Here is a 21,172-nt window from a genome sequence, read left to right as displayed (position 1 = left end):
CAATATGGTACAAAGGTCTTAAGCTGCTCCTTTTCCTTTATATTTTGCTAAGAAAATGGGAAATAGGTGCAAGCATTTAATAAAATATGTGCAACCACAGGTGGAAATATGGCATATGAGGCAAAAACAGTCTATACAATTCTAATGAGCTTGAAAATCAATATTTGCTATGACCACCTTATTTTCAACAGAGCCTGAACTCTCTTAGTTAAGCTTTGAGATTTCTCTAAGCAGGTTTTAGGGTTCCCCAAGCTTCTTGAAGGACATTCAAAGCTTTTCTCTGAATGTTGTCTGCCTTTTATTCCATTCTTTGTCAAGATTATCCTACGTTGGTTAGGTATCCAGGTATCCTTTTACTTGGCAGTGTATTTGAGAACATTGTAATAACTGCCAATCAATTGCTTTCCAGGTAGTATTTCATGGTAGACCCAAATCTGACCTTTTCTGTCTTTGAAATTCCATCAATTGTGATAAAATCCTCTTCACTCCATGTTAGCTACAAACCATCACAGAGACTTCACTATGTTTTACAGGCTGTAGACACTTACCTTTGTACCTCTCTCTTGACCTCCACTTTACATACACAAGATTATTTGATTTTCTATCAATAAAAGCCACTCCGCATTTAATCATAAGGTTATCTCTAGATCTCTTCCACAATCCATCTTTTGACCTGTCTCCCTTTCCTCACCAGCAACCAGTTTTGGCCAATGGCTGCCTTTGCCCGAGCTTGGACTGGACTGAAAATGACCAAAATAGCAGCCATTGTCAAAGAAAACCTGAAAGTCCTTCAGAAGCCTGTAGAACTATTGCACAAGACCACGTCTGGCTTCTTTTGAGCAAAATATAAAGAAATGAGGGTTATTCAAGACTTTTACACAGTACTGTATGCTACGAAGAAGCTCCACATACGATCTCTCTTAGATAGTCTTCCTCATGCATAAATGTAACAGCTCCACTCCATCTCCACAAAAATAAGAAAACACAACTCATTGTAACATTGGATACAGGTTTTTTTTTCTCCCTTATCCTCTTGTTCTGTTACCGTGAACGGCATCGTGAATCACCAAGGGGGGCTGTTATATTTGTTCTTCAGATGTCACTGCCGTGCCATGCACTGTAAGGCTGAAGCTCATTCTTCTCTCCAAAGGTCTGACCTCATATGTCTTCTATGGCATTCTCAAAGGAACTGAGTACTGAAGATAGCTAAGTAAAGGTTTAAGCATTTAGTCATGAGAAGACAGCACTGTATATATTCACTAATGCGATTCTCAGTAACAGTAAACCCAAAGATATTTAGACACCCTTTTTCTTCACGCTGCTGGAGCAAATGACACAGAACTTATTTGTCTGGATTTTAATTTGTTACGGGAGTGAAATTGAAACATTATGTAGGTTTGAATAAGCAAAAGGAAAAAAACTGCCCAGTATTTTACTCACTAAAATGTTTTATAAATGTTAGAAATGACATTGCTTGGTAAATTTTTAAAGATTATCACCTCATGAACTTGCTCTGTCCATTTTTTTCTCTTTTCATAAGCTGACCTGCCATCACCTCCTAATAAAGCCCAGCTCTATCGTGCTGCTGAATCCATTAAGGTTCTATAGTGGAGCTCAGTTTGGACTGCAGCACAGGTGCAAGGACTGGGGCAGAGTTTCTATAGGGGGAGGGAGTAAAGGGAAGTCAGACTCCAAGAAGATGAAGTGGAGTGCTGGGGGTGAGCCTAGATGACAGCTGAGGGACTGAGGCTTTCTCTGGCTTACCCTCACGGAGATGGGGTCAGTGAAAGCAAGTGGGTGGGGAGTGTGTAGGGGTTGGGGGCTGTGGGGTGAAGGAATTTATGCTGTTCCTTCGTCACTTGGCCCTGTCATGGTGTTGGGGGCAGGGCGGCACCGCTGGCACTGGGAGACAGATATAGACAAGAATTAAGGAGGTAGAATTTGCACTCTTGGTCTTGTCTGGGTTACTGGCATCAGCAGCTGAAAGCTCCACTAGGTCGCCATCTCCCTGTGCCTTTACGTCACATCCTTCCTGTGGTTGTGGTGACCCCTCCTCCCCATTCACCTCCCTCAGTAGAGAATCAAACTGACCACAGCTGCTGATCTACCCAACGCACATTATCCGTGACTAGAAATAAACAATGGCTCTTTATTAGTTCTGAAAGACACTCCTTCCACCACCTGTTCATCTAAAAAATGAGATATTGACACTGACATATTAATTTGAAGTAGTCCGATCAGTTAGGTTTTTTTTCTGACTACAGCCAACAGCAGACGTATTTCTTACCATAAAACGTCATATGCATTTATTCCTTTTTGAGTTTTCTACACTCTTAGATACACACATATTCCAAATGTATTTGTATCAATACTCCACTGGCACCACATATAATAGGGTCATCTCAAGCTAAATATTAAAGCAAATGTGCCATGTTCTTATGATTGCACCATCGTGATATCAGTTGCACATATTCTAAATATGTTGTGTAATATTTTAAAGGAATGTTAGAAATATCGTCACCTTAAACTCACTGGAAACACGGATATCTGTGCTATATTTCAAATAAATTTCTGTGCAATGCTTGGATACACAGCTGATGGTAAAAATGAAGCCCCCCGAAGAGTCCATCAGAGATGTTGTCAAAGATCAGCTCAGCTAACATTACTAATATTGTGGTAAGCAGAGATGTGTTTAATGAAACACTGATACTGCAGTTCCTAGAGGATATGACCATGGACGTCTTTTTCTTTTCAGAGAAAAAAGTCATTGACGTATTTCTGCTCTCACACTCATAATCACTCACATTAACTTCTGCTTGACAGCAGCTGATTTCATTTTCCATCACATGTCTAATATTGCAGCTCCACGGGATCTGCTCTTTAGTTTCCATCAAATTGCTTTATCTCTCCTCTACTCAGACACATTCCCATTTCTTAGGTCAGGTTTTAATGGTCTGATAGTCGCTGATTTGTGTTAATGTATCCATATCATCTATTGGATTGGCCTGAAAAACATTTCAGAATATATTACCTAGATAGTGTACGCAATGAAGCGCAAAGCTGTGCGTAAAAGTGGGGGCAGTGCGTAAAAGTAGATCCTTTAAGAAACGATCCAGCGGAAAGATCACGTGACCCCGGATAACCTTTCACGCCGTTTCAATGTTTTCGTTTGTGATTATAGGTATATGGCTAAACACCTTCTGGCTCGTAGCCCTATATTCCAAGTTTAGAGAGAACCCCTTCACATACACACACCCCTCCCATCCGCTATCCAATCCTTACACGGGGATAGGGTTGACGGGTGGTCAAGAGGAAAAATAGTCACATATATATACGCCCCAACGGTGATTTCTTCCTCTGTGCTCAGTCTGTGCTACAGTCTTTGTGTGTCACCCGATCCGGGAATTGTCTGTGCTTCAGGGCCAAAGTAGTTCTACTATCAGCAAAAATGGCACCCAAGAAGGACGCTAAGGCTCCCGCAAAGAAAGCCGAACCTGCGCCCGCACCTGCACCTGCACCAGCGCCCGAGCCAGCCCCTGCTCCCGCAGCTCCCGCTGTCGACCTTTCCGCCATCAAGGTACAATGACCTGTGAAGGCCTAACCAGATCTACACTGGGGTGCTGGATACCGAGGAAGGAAGAACTGGGATTTATCTCTCTCTTCCTCTCTACTCATAAAGTTGCATGACAGAAGTAGACGGATGCAGTGTTTTTGCTAAATGGAGTAAGAGCTTGGTGGAGTGGCGGGGGAGGGGCAATCACCATTTATTACATTTATATGAATGATTTGAATATCTATAAGCTTATACGCACTTGAGAGTCAGTGAGAGCAACTGCGGGTTGGCAGGACCACAATAAAAGGTGTGCAGAGTATTGGGGAGAATGAGTGGGACCATGGATAGCGCACCATGTCTTAGATCTCTTAGACCACACCCTGGGCTCTCTGGATTGGACTATCAGAGTAGGGACTAATATGTGATGGCAATGCAGAGTGACACCAAATGTGGACATGTTAACGTAGCTAAAGATGGACCTACATATGTGGCATAATATGAAGCTAAATTTGGTTTTGATGTGATTGTTTAGGGCACAATAAATGGGAAGTGCCTGATCACGTTGTTTGAATACAAATGTGATGTTAATTACATGGCAAGTGATAACTTTTGCCTTTCCATGTTTTTTACTAAAATGTTGCTTTTATATTGGCTTGTAGGTGGAATTCAGCGCAGACCAGATTGAAGGTATGTAAAACTTAATTCACCTCAGTTCTATACTGTTACTTACAGTCCACAAAACTCAGCTGGCCCTCCATCAGAGAAATCTGAAAATCTGCCTTTATCATAAAATGTGACTTGCAAATTCCATCAATTAAAAACATACAGGGAGCAAAAGAGAAATAACAGAGTACAGCAATGTAAAAAAAAACTACAATAGACATCATAACAGGTCTCAGCGTATCCATGACAGTTGGACACCTCATTCATTTTTGTATTTTGAAATTCCACAAAGCCATCAAATCCATTCTGAAGCCCATTTGTGGCTAATGAAGCTCAGAAACACTTCATGCGTACAGTCAGTCTTAGGAAGACTTTTACGGTTTCAGAAGCTTGACTGATTTGCATGCTTGAATAAGAAACCGCATATGTGGTTAAACATGTGGCTTCTTGCATGGAAAACACTGGCAACAAATGCATCAACTAACTGAACTTGTTAGTAAAAATAAATAGGACAACTGGTGTCAAGTTAAAAACACTCAGATTGCATTTTAAAAAGCATTTTGATCACATCACAGTTTGGCTGTAAAGAGTATCATTTAATAACGAAAGGGTCGCATGTCACAAATCAAGCCAGCAAATCCCTGTGACCAGATATTAACTTTAGCTTGTTTACATGCTTTTTAGAACTCTGTGTCACTAGATCAGCGATATCTCATTGTGTTCCAAGAGCCAACAGCCAAAAAAAACAAGAAAAAAAAAGAAAAGATCGGAAGATTTAAAGATTACAGATGGAAGCACAGTAAAATGATAGTGTAGTGTTTGACAGATAGAAACACCTGTGTGCTGTTGGTTGGAACCACATGACCAAACCTGAAGTCTGGCAGGCTGCTTGTTACACTGCAGTCAGCATTCCCTACTTTTACTCAGCTCGCCCACAGAGGGCCTTGCCTTTAAAAGGAGGAGCTCATATTCTCAGCTATGTTTATCAATTCCAAGGTGGTCTTTTAAAAGAGCCCATTGCCCCGCTGACTGAGAGAGAAGGAGACAGCTGAGATGAAAATAGTATGAGGGGTGACGAGATCGGCAGGAGAGACTCTATTCAGCCAGTAATACCACAACCTTTTGGGATGTCTTGCACTTGTTAGATATTTTCCTTGTCAGTTTGTAGCATAGCTGTCTCCACCTGCTGACATGCAACAGCTAAGGCTGAAATATAAACTAGTGACTCGGTTTAAAAAAAGCATTTACACAAACTATAACTTCAATTTTTGAAGTAAGATATGTTATGTTTGCATATACATACAATCAGATGACAATGCATATCACATATATTGATGAGCAACTGTGCTAGTCTATAAAATAAACATCACAAGCTTCTTTTTATACAAACATAAATGCAAAAATATTGCAATACCTCAGGTTAGTGCTATTTTTATGCAATTAAATGTAAATGTGCCCCAAATGCAGTTCTTCTTCTTTAAATAGGTTTTTGCATTGCTGTAGTTTCTGTTTAATAAAGAAATTCTACAGTTAGAAGGAATATAACAGAAATGTCTTACTGTCCATGATAAAGACATAACAAACTATAATGATTATAAACTTTACCAACTTTGAGATAAAATAAAAATGGAAATTATGGATCATTAAGCTGGCAAAATCCTCTCTTGCTTCTGTTAAACAGACTACAGGGAGGCCTTCGGTCTGTTCGACAGGGTGGGTGACAACAAGGTGGCTTACAACCAGATTGCTGACATCATGCGCGCTCTGGGACAGAACCCCACCAACAAGGAGGTGACCAAACTGCTGGGAAACCCCTCTGCTGATGGTACAGTAATGACATTTAGTAACTGCTCCCTCACTTGATCACTTAAAGATTTGCTACAGAAGATGTTAGGGAGCATGAAATACATGACTAGATTCATTCTAATCCCAATAAAGATAAGTTAGCAATTTGCTTTTTGTATTGATGCCAGTATGACATGCTGTCGTCACTGGGCTAAAACAAGGAACATTACTAACTGAGGCATAGTTCAAAAGGCTAATTTGTCTAAACTGATTTTAATAATATGTGTGGTAAACATTAATGGATAGCTCTGGGTTTTTGGTAAAATATGCAAAAGAGGTGTACAGTGCTGCTGTCAAACACAAACGATAGCAAGTATGAGAGAGAAATTATCAGTAGCTGCTTTTTTGACTGGAAGCAGTCATGTTCAAAGAATTGAGAAATGATCGTCTGCTCATCAAAAGTGTCTTATATTGTGGTCAGGTCTGTGCCTTTGAGGAAATGGCATAATAAATTGTTTATGCTGCCAGCTAGTGGTCAACATTGTCATATTCATTCATAAACTCTCCCAAACTGTGAAGTGTAGCACAGAGCTATGCAATAAATGCTCACGCTTGTCCACGTCTTGTATTTTTCAGTACAAAACGTAGCCTGATCTAAAACTTTTTTGTTTGTTTTTAATCACACACACTTTGTATTCTAAACTAACAGAAGAACTATATTATTATAGTGGTTAACATATTTGCCTAAGACGAGAAAGATCCCTGGTTCAAGACCAGGAGGAGACACAAATCCCTTGAAGGGCATGTGGTATAAAAACCTATGCTAAATCCAATATGTGAATCTGCCATGGCAGCCCCTTTAAATAAGGGAGCAACTGAAAGAAGACAAATGATGGTGTAGGTGCAGATTTGTGCAAACTCAAGACTGCAATCAAGATCAAAATGACAAATGACCTAATAAATAAATAAACAAAGTAATAAATGTGCCTTAAAATAGGACTGCGCTGTGCTCAATCGTGAACCTGCTGAAGCTCTAGAACTCTGAGCCTTCCTTTAGTGTCACCTCTAGATCCAACTTACTCTACCTCCTTTCATGCAGACATGGCCAGCAAGAGAGTAGAGTTTGAGGGCTTCCTGCCCATGCTCCAGGCCATCATCAACAGCCCAAACAAGGCAGGATTTGAAGACTATGTTGAGGGTCTGCGCGTCTTCGACAAGGAGGGCAACGGCACAGTGATGGGTGCTGAGCTGCGTATTGTCCTGTCAACACTTGGTGAGTCAGCCTAGGATGCGTTTCCTTTGATCTGTTCAGGTGCGTGCCCGAGTCGCTTTGTGTGTTGTTAATATCAGATGTCCTCTGCCTCCCCCTGCAGGAGAGAAGATGACAGAGGCTGAGATTGACGCTCTCATGACAGGACAAGAGGATGAAAACGGCTGTGTCAACTATGAGGGTGAGCCACACAGTCCAACAACAGCTACATAAAAACATGATGATACTATTACTGCTGCTGATAGTATTCACACTGTTCAAAATAATTATTAACTCTATTATTATAGATTGTTTTATCTTATGTGAGAATTACTTTACAAGTTTTGCTTAATCTAACCTGTGAAAACTATTTGACTCCTTCTGTCTTGGAGCTTCACATCCCTGATGATGTCATTGCTTTTCTTTGATATTAATAGAAGTGTTGAATCCAGACTTTTTGGAGTTAACACACAGTATCTTAGCCTCGTGTAAGTCTCTCTTATAGTCTTAAAGAAGTGACTGTCAAACCTTTTCTAGTGTCATCTGTCCTCTAGACAAAAAAGTGTAGCTTAATAGATGAAGCTATTATAGACAGTACAAACTCTCATACTTTAAATGCTGTGAATCACAGAAAACAATATCTTAGAAACAACCACAGCAGAGATAGTTTCTTACTTTGCGATTTGCTCATAAAATGTAAACAGCAAAGAACAAAGTGCTTTTTATCAGCAAAGAAAATGTAATGAATGATGAGGGTGTTAACAGAGAAACTGCAGTGTCAGTCTTCACATTTAGTAAATTAAACATATGTTTATTTCATGGAAGTTTGAGAATGTATTTTTCTTCCAGTTCACTCAGTTTTCCCTCTCTTCCTTTCTTGTTTTTTTTTTTTTCTGTCTCCCGCCCCGGCCTTCGCCCGCAGCCTTCGTCAAGCACATCATGTCTGTGTAAGGACCCTGCCACCGTGGTGGTGAGCATCGTACATGTGCAGACCCCATGGTGTCGCTGCATTCGCTCGCTGCTTCCTGTACCATCTGTGGAAGCAGAGGGATCAAAGGACTATGAGATATCATTTCCTGAATCCTTGTTTTATTTTTTCAACACTTTCTTTTTCCTCTTTTGTCCAAACTGGTGCTTTTTATTTTCCTCTCTTCCTCCTCCTGTCACTTGGAAAGCTATCCTGATTACTCATGAGGTGCTTCTTTCGTTATCTTCACCAAAATCCCGCAGTGTCATTGGGGTTTATATTCGTCACAGAGGAACAGTGATGGATGGGAAGGCGGAATAACGATGACCATCCCTCCCCACTTACTGCCTGTCTGGCTCTCTATCTGCCAGTAAAGTGACTCGTTTGGCCCAGGACTGGCCATCAAAATGAATTCAATCCTCTTCCAATCTAACCCTCCCTAAGTCTTAACTTATTGTATCCTCTGCCATTTCACAATAAACTTTTCACACTCCCATTTAATTTCCCTCTTTTTGACTCCGTGTGTTGTACGCTGATATTTGGACATTTATTTTAAGCCAGATGTTTTCAAAAGGAAGTGGTTTGACATTTTGAAGTTATATACGCGGTGCTTTTTCTGGTTAGCGGAAAACAAAACAAGTACGTCACTTTTTTTCCCATTTTTTGGTCGTTTTATTGTCATTAATTATTGTAACTGGTGTCATATCAACAAGAGAAAAACTGCGTACATCTACTTGACCTTTTAAATACATTTACAGTTGCTGTAGGTTGGAGTAGGAGGTGGGGAAGGGGCACACAGAGATGGGGAATGCAGAAAAAACACGGAAGCAAACAAACAGTTGCAGGTGAGGGCAGTAAGTAGTGGGCAGGAGGGCAGGGCATACCACAAATGGTGTCTGAAAAAGAAACTAGATCACCCAAACACTTTTTTTTTCCTAACAGACATAACAGGAGTTGACTGAGTCTTTTTAACTTTTAGGATTTTTCAAAATATTTTTGTCCAATTTATTCTCCCGCATATTGCAACAAAACATCCAGATACGGTAGCGTCCGCTGTAAAACAGCAGGGGACCTGCACCAAAAAGCACACGCACAGACAGATTTCAGAGTAGCTGCATCTTCTGCTAAATATCAGGTCGCAAATTGTAGCATCTCCTCTGTGGTTCCGGCAGTCCCGATGAGGGCAATGTCAGCCTGTAATACTGGAGAAATGTCAGTGCTGTTTATTCTTGTGAGCTGCGTCTGAACAGACTTTCCTTTTGAGGATGTTTGTCGAATGAGTGCCAGTGTTTAATACTGCTGTGATGTATGGACAGGCTTCTGCGTTGAACCGCTGAGCAGGTGCAAGTGTGTGATGCACTTTGACATGACTGAGATGCATTCTTTAGCAACACCAAATCAGCTGTCTGACATTGTCACCAAGCATTACACTGTAAACAACTATTAACTACAAAACATGAACTTGTTTAATTTTTATCCAATAAATGAGGAAATAACTTACTAAAATCCTTATTTTAAATTACAAAATAGCCTCTTTTAAGACTTGAATCCATACATGCTCGTGGTAACATGACCTAGTTGCTTGCATAAATGCAATTTTACAGATTTTCAAGCCATTTTTGTCACTTCCTTTTAAAATGTTTTCAGGACATGTAGATGGCAAAGAACCTTTATTTTATACATGTTTCTATATATATTTGATAAATATATTATATATTGGATGACAAGAATGACTTGCAGTAAGGATGCGTGTTTTGATAGGGTGTCCATGCACGTTTACTGAACAAGAGCAACACGTGCGGTGTGGTGGTCGTGGCGTTATTTCTTATTCAAAGTAGAAAAAAGGCTGTTGCTTCTTCAACACTGATCCAAGACCAGTAAAGCCAATCTTTTGTCCCCACTATTTAGAGGTTACAGCAAACTTTTCTTTGCAACATCATTCAAAACGAGGGAGATCAAAATCAATCAGAAATAGGACGTTTGGGTTTAAAATAGACAGAAAACAGAATAAATAGGACCAAAGTACAGTAGCTCCTACTTTGAGTCTCTACTTAGAACCGGTTTAGCTGAGTAGTAGCGGTGATCAGTCAGCCTTAGGGTGGCAGGAGAGGGCAGAAAAGTTTGAATGGATCAGGATGAGGACGTCTTGGGTGCAGAGCAGCGATCCAGAGATCCAGTGTTCACAAACCCTGCTTGGCCAGAGCTGCAGTGACATCCTCCGCCAAGGTTGCTAACTGTGGGGAATCCATCATGTTGAGACTCCCGGAGGATGATAGATGGCTTTCGCGGATGCGGTGGGGAGACACTGAGCCAGAGAGACCTGGTGACTGGATGATGATCTCGGCTCCATGATCTACTCGGGCCTTGGCATTGTCCCGAAATGTCAACCTGTGGCTTTCAATCTGTTAAAGGCAGATGGTGTGATGTGAGAAGCGAATAGGGAAAAACAAATATTACTATCAGACGTCATATGAAATATTGATTCATTTTAGAAACGGCTTTAGAACAAGTGGAAAAACTCCCATGCCTCCAGAGGATTACTGATCACTTATTAAGAGCAGTCATGTATGGACTGATGTGTATATACTGTACCTTTACTGCTAAAGGAATACAGCAAGTTTTTGGAAGATTGGCCTGGTGGAAACACCGTTTTGTAAGATTTAAACTTAATTGACTACAGAACTATGGAAACAAATAGTTAAGATGCACACACACAATGACGTGAGAGACTGATGGTCATACAGAAAATGATTATTTCAAGTTATTGCTACTACAGAAAAGTTTTCCAGGACTCTGCAGTCATGTGAAAAACCAAGTACAACCCATGGTTTAATATCTTCTAGAACCACCTTGAGCAGTAATAATCTTAAGTAATAATTTTCTACACGACGTACTCTTCTTTACGTTGCATCAGTTCATTGTGGTTTTCTCAGAGATTCTATTACCAATTTTCTGGTTTGCTTGTTCTTAGTTTTTCACATGACTGCAGAGTCCTGGAAAACCTTTTTTCTGGTTTGCAATGCAACAAGATAGTTGTCTAGTTGCATTACCCAGTTTCAGCCAAGCTTTAACTGTCAGACAGATGGCCTCACATAGAGTACTTATACTGAGGAGTTCACGGTCGACCGACTGAGTGCAAGGTGCCCAAGTCCTGTGGCAAAAACAAACCCAAATCATCACACCACCATGCTTGACAATTGATATAAGGTGCTTGTGCTGATATGCTGTGCTTTGGTTTTGACTACATGGAACAGTGTATATTACAGTTAAACATCTAAATGATGTCTGATTGAAAAACACGCTCTAGAAGTCTTGCAGGTTTAGATGCAACCTGAGCTTGGTTGCTATGTTCTTTGTAGAGAAAAGCTTTCTCCTGACAACCTTCCAGACAAGACGTATCTGTGCAATCCTTTTCTAATTGTACTGTCATGAACATTGAGTCTGAGATGTAGGCCTTGGGCTTTTTTTGCAATTTCTCTGACTACTGCACAGCCTGAGATTTGGGTGAATATTGAGTAAAGGGAGAGTAAAGGCTATTACTTATGAGGGCTTATATTTAAATTGATGAGTAGGACAATCTCTCAATAACTTGATGTTTTCCCTTAAATGGCTGATTAGAAGCATGGAGCTGACACTCACCGTCACGTGGCCTCCACCAGGAATGTGGTGAGCATTTTCCAGGGAACCCACCTTTGCTTGGGCTTTGTCTTTGAAGTCCAACTTCACACTCTCGATACGCACATTACCACCTCCTGTTTAAAAGCAGAAGAAGTGTAAAAACTATTAAGTGAGAAGAGCGCTATATTAATTGTAAGTATTTATTTCAATTTTGAAATTGAAACAGCATCAAGTGAAAAAAAATGCGAATACTTAGTCACCAAATATCCACCTAATATCTACTCAAGACACGCCCACCTTATTAAGAAGTTATTAAAGGTCAGATGAGAGAGTGAGGTTAAAAATTGTGCAGAGTTAAAGTATGAAACCCCAGTAGCTTCTCAATGAGAGTTTAGGAATAGATGAAAGACTGTAATAAACATGGCAGAATGAACAGCAGGTGGCGCTGCAGGACAGTCCAATACTCTCTATGGGTAAATAAAAAGGGGATTCCATATTTCTGCCTGGGGCTTTGCTGCCAAAGTACTGGTAGTGCAACTAAATCTTTCCAGTTCTGTAAATTAAGCTGGAAATTCAGAAAATGATTTCAAAGGCCAATTCAGATAAATATAAGCACAAGTTCTGTGCAGTTATCCGGAAGAATAAAAAACATAAAACCACTTTTATGGCATCTAATAATTATGATTTATATTTTAATTGTAGAGCTTTTAACATGACTGTCACAGAGCATCACACTGCCCTACAGCATCAGAGAATTTATTTTGTTGTATTAATGGAAAAGAAATTTCAAACTTACCAACAGCAACCCCTATAACCAATATGCAAGTTTTCTTTTAGTGCAAGTCCTATGGACTTAGGAATGTTAAGGGATTACTGTGAAGGCAATTTATTACTTTGCATTTCAGAAATTTGGATGAACAAACATTAAATTGAATGTAAAACCCTCTCCAGGTTTGATGTAACCCAATTTATTAACATCATATCCCACACTCTAACACTCAAGGTATAAAGACAAATTTCAGAAAATGCTGCCAGGAACCAAAACACCTCCTACATGCGGCCACCTGCGGACACATCTATCAGGCTGTCAGTTTACTGCTTGCTTCCACTGTTGTTGCAAATTTAGATACAGACTGGTCCAGGAGCTGCATCTGATTGACATGTTATTTCAGGAGTTAATAAAAAAACTGCCAAATGAATAAATACATTCAAATAGGGCAGGAAATTCTTTGTCTAACAAATACAAGAAAACCGGTCTTAGAACGTCTAATCTGTGTCCCTTGGTATTATCGTGTAATGATAAGACCAGGTGGAAGCGCACAGGGGTTTACCTGGCATTGTAAGCCAGCAGCATCAAACAGAGTTGGGTGATGAATGTTGAACTCAACACTGTTTACCTGTCTGGCTTGTCTACTATGCACTTCCTTATATCACTAAAAGAAAAAATGGGAGCGTGCAGTTCATCTTATCTACTCACATTTTTAGCTTCACATGCAGTCATACCTTGAGGCTTTCCAGTATAACCACAGTCTGAACTCAAAAGCTCATGAAATTTAGATAAATTGCTCAAGTGTATCTAAGCAGTTCGACGGCCTCCTGGACATCCCACATATAAAATTCATATTTGAAAGTAAGGGACTGCAGCAGCAACCTTCTGGTCACAGCACACTCACTGCAGTGCAGTGTTGCCCTCTTTGTAGGGGAACTGCAAACCTTTACCTGGCCGATGATGGATGTTGTCTAGAGAGCCACACTTGGAGGTCACATGGCTCAAGTCAATCTTCTTGTTCTGTATTTGTACCTGGAAGGAACACAGTCAGGAAAAGGCAAGTTTAGAGCCCACAGTTCAAGGCAAGATCATCAGGTCCCCCCCCCCCCTGATTTATCAAGAGGAATACATCTGATCTAGATTGTACCTGTAACCGAAGCAACCTGTTTTCAAGCTGTAAGTATGTCTTGAAAATAATTTGTCCCATTTATAAAACTGAACAGATACACATAACAGTGAGAAGTGTAAGGCAAAGAGAGGGCAAGGACACACCGAGGAGGTCTGAAGAGCAACCCGCAGAGAAATGTGTAAGGAGTGAACTGATGAGACAGCAAACATAAAGCTTTAATCACAGCACGATGAACAAGGACAGATACACCACATCCTGAGATGAATCACGCAGACACGCCTGTGGTCAGCAACCTTTGCCATGTCGCTGATTTAGTACAAATGTCTTTTGTAACCAGTGATTTTGTGTCCCGTAATTTCAACCCTCTTTACAAGGCCCGGGACACAAAATGACATAAAAAGTAAGATGACACATAGAAAGTCACATAAAAAAAAAAACCACACCGCAAGCACACAATACTGTATGCAGCCTTTACCTACAATATATCTTGTTGTGGCCTTATTGTTTTGTGAAGCTGTGGACTGACAAAGAACACCAAGTCTCTTACACATGCAAAAGACTAGCAAAAGTATACCATATGAGTTTTAAAGAGAAGAGATTATAAGTGCTTTGTGTCAGCGTGGGTGAACATCAGGCTACTGTTTGGCACATCGCTCCTGTAGTCATGTCACTTAGGCATCTGTTAACCCCACTGTTGATGTTTTTCATTTGTATGGTATGTGTTGATTTCTTACATAACACAGTACCTTCTGCAAATGCAAATTCTTGACCTATTCATATAACTGAACATAAACCAGATACATGCATTTTTCTTCAGATGCGCATGATTGCTTAATTTATCAGTTCTACTAAGAAGTGAAAACACCAATCACACACAACATTAAAAACCATCTTTCTGAAGGTCTTTGTACAAAGCACCTTGGACCCATTAGGACTTATGGAGGCCCTGTATGATGATGGTAGTGGGTCCTTTAGGGTCCTTTAGTGTGCTGGAGTCTCTGTGGATCAAGTTTCTTCTGTGTGCTGCAGATCATCATTAGGGATCTTGGAGCCAGGATCGTCACCTTGGACTTTTGGTCTCTTAAAGTCATTGCTGAAGAGTTTTTGTGGCCTGGTGGAGCACATTGGTCTGCTGGGAAAGGCTGCTACCACTGAAAAAGGCTAGTATGCCTTCTTATGTAGGTTATACATGTAAAAGTATCATTGATGAACACAAGGATCCAAAGTCTTTAACAGTAAGAACCTTCATTAATTGCACATTTTTCATAATAAGATTACTAAACAATTATAACACTTTTCATAATAACACTGTGATACATGTTTTTTTTATTTAAGCAATCAGTGGGTTTAATGTTGCCGATGATTGGTGTAGATTTTACACATTAGCAGAGTAGTACGATATCCATTTTTAATTGTTTCTCAAAAGAGAACTGCAATAATTGAGTGTTTGCATGCTTAATTTGGAGAAATGACATTGTTTTCTTTATTTATATCAAATGTAATAAAGATTTTCTGACTAATAGTTAATTATGGCTTTAATTTTTTCAAACCTTTGCCTCAGTTTTCTAGTGAGTTTTTTTAAAGTCTAATTTATCAGAGGCAATACGAACTGGCTCTTTTATACACTGACGGGAGCTGATGTAATCTCCAAATATAATAATTTGCAACAGAGGGAAGAGTAAAGAGCACTTCTCATGAAATTATGCACAGTTATATGCAACAACTTTTAGTAATGTTTGATTGCAAATGTTAATCTGCAATTTAATGTCCTTACGTTCAGCAACTCAGCCAACCACCGCTCTCCACCTTCGCTCTCCTGAGCGACCTTGACTTGTGCTGGGCTTGTCCTAAAAATCTGCAGGAACTGTCAGTTGAGCGGCCTTTGCGCTATTCTTCACTTGATGTGTACTGACACTCTATTTGAGACTCTCAAAACTAAGATGCTGCAATATATGAGCAAATGTGCTACCACGTGTTTCTTTAGGTTGACGGCGGTTTTCTGCAGATAATTAAAGACGAGCGATTACAAGTAACATGTAAGAATACAGAATAATACACACAATGCCAACTCTGATTTCACTACTTTGAGGCCGCTATTGTAAAACTGGGCACAGAATAATAGCTGTTTCTTGTTACACAACAGATGAATTTAATCACTACAGTCACCTGAACAGATAATATCTGCTGTGCCAAAAGCACTGACCTCATAAATGTTCCTGGCACTACTTTTTTCAGCTGCTGTAGCAAGAATCAAATAAAAAGAGGTTTTATGGGAACAGATCATTCTGAGGGAAGTGATATAAAGTCAAGAGATAAGTTTTAACTGTCTCATTGTTATTAAGCTTGCATAACTGTGCATTGTTAATGTGCATTATTCAAATCAGAAACTGCAGATGGAGCGCACACTATACCTGCTGCCTTCAGATGGCTGTAATCAGTCTTAATCAAGTGCTTCATGCAGCGTGCTACCTGTTGTGGATGAGAGATGCTGGCAAGAGTTTTGCTAGCAATGAGTGGGCTAATTTTGTTAAGCACTAAGTCTACTTTCTCTTCTGTGTGTTTCTGCATATGAAGAAGAAAGCCTTTATTAGCTTTATTTTCATCGTACATAAAGAAAATTCATTAAGATTTGATGAGCTTCTCTGTCCAGTACAAAATACAATATAGGATTAGAAAAGCATTAAGCAGAAAAGTGTAACAAACATGAATATGTACAAGCAGGAAGGAGCTTTTGGTACCAGAAGCTTTCTGGGTTTATTTGTTTTGTTTTGTTTTTGAACTTGTAGTCCAAGCAGGCTGTGTCTGCATGCAGTTACAAAGTCAAGATGGGGATCATAAAGACATTGCATTTGGTAAAATGCAATACTGAAACCACTGGCTATCATCTGACGAAGACTTAGCTTTTTTTAACATGCCCGCATTTTAAAAAGGATATATTTTTTCTAATCTCCTGATAACTTGGCTACATCCTAATATTAGCTAGTGCCCTTAGAAGCTAAGTCAGCAGACTAGTCAAATGTCAGGTTCTGGAGGCAGACACATTCAGCCCTTGGTATCATTACTTGCAGGACACAAACCACTGGTGGAGAATAATGCAAAGATGAAGAGCAGTCTAGTAAGAGCACTGCAAATGAATGAGTGACTTAACTATTAAACTGAGAAGCAGTAAGGCAAAATAAAAATACAGGAAAACACAGAGGAAACAGAGGAAACACAGCACAGCACGGCACATAAATAATACCGACAACAACACTGACACAATGGGCTTGCAGCACAAGACTCACGTTTCCACCTCCTGCCGAGTAGCCACGCCTGTCCAAGGACCCACACCTAGACTGAACATGGCTATAGTCCAGTTTAACACTGGGGATGAAAACCTGCAGGGTGGAGGTGAGGAATGAGGTGGGAAAACGCTTGGGCTTAAGTCTTTTAAACAGTTTGTATACTCCCACTGTTTAAATAGATGTCTGACTGTGTTTGGCGGTACAATTGGACTAGTAGTTTCCCTGTTGCCCAGGACAAACATCATTCAACTGATAAGATCACTTTAAGCTCAGAGGAAAAGACAATTTGATCTGACTCATGGGGTGAGCTGTGACAGTCTGTGAGCCTTGGTTATGTACCAAAATGCAACAACTGATGAACCTTTAGAAGCTAAAAACACAATTGAAAGTTCTTTGATTTGAGGCCACTACTTTAGGGATTGAGGATGATGAACATGTGAGTGTGCTGTGACGTGTGCTGACTCTCTGTAGCTGCAAGGAGAAAAAGCAGGAGTGAGATGCAGACGAAGCAGAGTTGGAACAGTACTGAAACAACAAATAAATAGCTTTCATTTTTATACGACAGCACAGCAAAAGCAATGGGGGTTTACACCAGATAAAGAAGTGACAGTGCATACACTTCTTACACATTTTGTGAATTAGAAAAGATGAGGACAACGGAGACTTTCGGGTATGTGGCCTCTGAACTGTTTTCCTTTTCCTTCACCGCTTAATGAAACACAAGGAGTGCTTTCAAATATGTGGACATCTGTTCAAAGAATATGGAAGACAATCAGTCTCGGTTCAAAACACTGCTGGAACAATGCTTATGTGCCGATGGGCTCAAGACAACCAGAGGCAATAAAGAACATATAAAGAATATCTCATTTGTGGGGGATCAGACGTCCTTTCTTATGCTATATTGAGAATTTCTTTAATATGCAACAGACATAGACAAAGAGGAAGTGTTTTCATTCAGTTCTCAATTAGCACAAGGTTTTCTGCTGTTACTTCCCTTCAAACATCGGGTATGCACAAGTGGTCTCATTAAACAGCTCCCGTGACCTATAAATGGACATCGAACCATAACTTTCCACCCACTGCCAGTAAAATGTTACACTATCAATAAATTTTTAATAGCTAAATATAACAGAGAATTTATTCCCCTTCTTTAAAAGAGGAATTATTTTTGTCTTTCTTCTTAATGCAACCTAAACACAAGGTAGCAAACTAAATGAATAATGAGAGCAGATTATTCATGCTTGTAACACCACAGAATATCCACAAGATATGCAAACCTCGTCTTGCCACAAAGCACCATCACTATAGCATAGCATGTGACCTATTATATCTCATGTGACCTAGAATTGTGGGATAAACTAAAGTGAGGAAACAAGCATTTTATGTACCCTCAGAAGGAAATAAATGGAGGAAAAAGGGGAAAAAATAGAAGAAGAGGATAGAAAGAAAAAGAGAACTCAACTAGTGGGAGATTTCTGGGGAAGGAAAAACACATTTAATCTATTGTCGACTCACTATTATTCGTATTATTCTACACGAAATGTAGGACTAGACCTAATACACACAATAGTGCAGGATTAAATGTCAAACTAATCACAGATACATGACGGGGGTTTTTTGGGGTAAAGTGCTAAAGAAAAGTTAGGCTACAGTATTCATATGGATCCAACAGGACTGCATGTTCAAGTATACTTTAGCATTTTAGCTAAGGCTATAGTCAACTGAGTGGATCTTTCTCTTAACCATCAGGTCATTTTTGTGCTAGACAGTCGGCTAAATATTAGAAAAAAGTCAGAAGCATGCATCCTCCTTGCTATGTTGTTGTTGGTCATTCATAATGCCAGTAATATATAACCTATAATACAAGTGACATTTGTCACCCCTTGAACTATAGTTGAAAAGAGACAACTGTATCTAAAATTAAAAACCGAGAGCCAAACTACAGTGAAAAGGGGGGTAATATACAAACTAGCTCACTTTGATACTATTAACCTACCCATATACTGCACAACACAACAAGAAGCAACATGTTGTACACTACCTAAAGAGATATGAATCAAAATATTTATTGGGAATTGGACTAACTAGAATTATACAGGGAGTGCAGAATTATTAGGCAAGTTGTATTTTTGAGGAATAATGTTATTATTGAACAACAACCATGTTCTCAATGAACCCAAAAAAACTCATTAATATCAAAGCTGAATGTTTGTGGAAGTAGTTTTTAGTTTGTTTTTAGTTTTAGCTATTTTAGGGGGATATCTGTGTGTGCAGGTGACTATTACTGTGCATAATTATTAGGCAACTTAACAAAAAACAAATATATACCCATTTCAATTATTTATTTTTACCAGTGAAACCAATATAACATCTCCACATTCACAAATATACATTTCTGACATTCAAAAACAAAACAAAAACAAATCAGCAACCAATATAGCCACCTTTCTTTGCAAGGACACTCAAAAGCCTGCCATCCATGGATTCTGTCAGTGTTTTGATCTGTTCACCATCAACATTGCGTGCAGCAGCAACCACAGCCTCCCAGACACTGTTCAGAGAGGTGTACTGTTTTCCCTCCTTGTAAATCTCACATTTGATGATGGACCACAGGTTCTCAATGGGGTTCAGATCAGGTGAACAAGGTGGCCATGTCATTAGTTTTTCTTCTTTTATACCCTTTCTTGCCAGCGACGCTGTGGAGTACTTGGACGCGTGTGATGGAGCATTGTCCTGCATGAAAATCATGTTTTTCTTGAAGGATGCAGACTTCTTCCTGTACCACTGCTTGAAGATGGTGTCTTCCAGAAACTGGCAGTAGGACTGGGAGTTGAGCTTGACTCCATCCTCAACCTGAAAAGGCCCCACAAGCTCATCTTTGATGATACCAGCCCAAACCAGTACTCCACCTCCACCTTGCTGGCGTCTGAGTCGGACTGGAGCTCTCTGCCCTTTACCAATCCAGCCACGGGCCCATCCATCTGGCCCATCAAGACTCACTCTCATTTCATCAGTCCATAAAACCTTAGAAAAATCAGTCTTGAGATATTTCTTGGCCCAGTCTTGACGTTTCAGCTTGTGTGTCTTGTTCAGTGGTGGTCGTCTTTCAGCCTTTCTTACCTTGGCCATGTCTCTGAGTATTGCACACCTTGTGCTTTTGGGCACTCCAGTGATGTTGCAGCTCTGAAATATGGCCAAACTGGTGGCAAGTGGCATCTTGGCAGCTGCACGCTTGACTTTTCTCAGTTCATGGGCAGTTATTTTGCGCCTTGGTTTTTCCACACGCTTCTTGCGACCCTGTTGACTATTTTGAATGAAACGCTTGATTGTTCGATGATCACGCTTCAGAAGCTTTGCAATTTTGAGACTGCTGCATCCCTCTGCAAGATATCTCACTATTTTTGACTTTTCTGAGCCTGTCAAGTCCTTCTTTTGACCCATTTTGCCAAAGGAAAGGACGTTGCCTAATAATTATGCACACCTGATATAGGGTGTTGATGTCATTAGACCACACCCCTTCTCATTACAGAGATGCACATCACCTAATATGCTTAATTGGTAGTAGGCTTTCGAGCCTATACAGCTTGGAGTAAGACAACATGCATGAAGAGGATGATGTGGACAAAATACTCATTTGCCTAATAATTCTGCACTCCCTGTATAAGGCATTCACCCATCCTCTTAATGAGGAAGGCAAAGCTTGAAGGGTACATACATTGGCTCCACGAGAAGAGTGCTTCAGATTATCCTTGGAGCTGCACTTTGACAGTGATGGGGTGAAGTCCTGCCTCTTGTTTAAAATATGAATCTATGGAAACATGCAGAGATATATGGACCTCTTAAATGGTAGATAGGAATGACTGTGTATTATCTTCGTATGCTTGATCGCACTGTCTAATACTCTAGGGACTACAGGATACTGATGATCAGCATACTGAAAAAGTGTCAGTGCACACATTTCTATTGTTCTGGAGCATGATTAATGCTTTAAAGAATGAGAAATCACAAGTTTGTGTTTTCTTTAACTGTTTTCTGTACCTCTTGCATTCATGTTGAAACAAATAGAGTTTTTCAATTTTCTTCCCATGAGTCATCAGTCTGCCAACCAGAGTATTTGTTTGACTTCTCTTTATGAAAAGTCTCAAGCCAACGCAC

The 21,172-nt window shown here is 40.0% G+C and overlaps 2 protein-coding genes across 9 annotated transcripts in view; one reads left to right on the top strand and one right to left on the bottom strand.

Moving 5' to 3' along the window:
• The first annotated feature begins 3,353 nt into the window (after window positions 1-3,353).
• On the top strand, window positions 3,354-8,713 carry myl1 (myosin, light chain 1, alkali; skeletal, fast). Its single transcript, XM_080904067.1, has 6 exons — window positions 3,354-3,577; window positions 4,213-4,240; window positions 5,898-6,041; window positions 7,101-7,274; window positions 7,375-7,452; window positions 8,173-8,713. The coding sequence occupies exons 1-6, from the start codon at window positions 3,449-3,451 to the stop codon at window positions 8,199-8,201; spliced, it is 582 nt and encodes a 193-aa protein (XP_080760193.1). The 5' UTR covers window positions 3,354-3,448; the 3' UTR covers window positions 8,202-8,713.
• The window catches only part of map2 (microtubule-associated protein 2), a 94,236-nt gene continuing 81,398 nt past the window's right edge, over window positions 8,335-21,172 (bottom strand). For 5 of the 8 annotated variants that reach the window (XM_080904056.1, XM_080904062.1, XM_080904059.1 and 2 more), the window contains 4 exons: window positions 17,018-17,110; window positions 13,555-13,636; window positions 11,857-11,969; window positions 8,335-10,619 (listed from right to left, as the gene is read on the bottom strand). In XM_080904056.1, coding sequence (XP_080760182.1) covers window positions 10,398-10,619; window positions 11,857-11,969; window positions 13,555-13,636; window positions 17,018-17,110 — 510 coding nt within the window. In that variant the 3' untranslated portion in view covers window positions 8,335-10,397. Of the gene's footprint in view, window positions 10,620-11,309; window positions 11,369-11,856; window positions 11,970-13,554; window positions 13,637-17,017; window positions 17,111-21,172 lie in introns of all 8 variants that reach the window. The other 3 variants (XM_080904063.1, XM_080904060.1, XM_080904061.1) reach the window with 3 other exon arrangements.

The sequence above is a fragment of the Rhamphochromis sp. 'chilingali' genome (assembly GCF_963969265.1).
Source record: "Rhamphochromis sp. 'chilingali' genome assembly, chromosome: 14".
NCBI lineage: Eukaryota > Metazoa > Chordata > Actinopteri > Cichliformes > Cichlidae > Rhamphochromis > Rhamphochromis sp. 'chilingali'.
Note: the sequence above shows the minus strand (reverse complement) of the source record. Positions and strands in the feature narration are given on the sequence as shown.

What these genes read in the sequence shown, in the direction of transcription:
- myl1 (XM_080904067.1), top strand. Translation starts at nt 3,449, where the DNA reads ATGGCACCCAAGAAGGACGCTAAGGCTCCCGCAAAGAAAGCCGAACCT. An exon ending in CAGCGCAGACCAGATTGAAG is followed by an intron (nt 4,241 to 5,897) that starts GTATGTAAAACT and finishes TCTGTTAAACAG; the next exon opens with ACTACAGGGAGGCCTTCGGT. An exon ending in GGGAAACCCCTCTGCTGATG is followed by an intron (nt 6,042 to 7,100) that starts GTACAGTAATGA and finishes CCTTTCATGCAG; the next exon opens with ACATGGCCAGCAAGAGAGTA.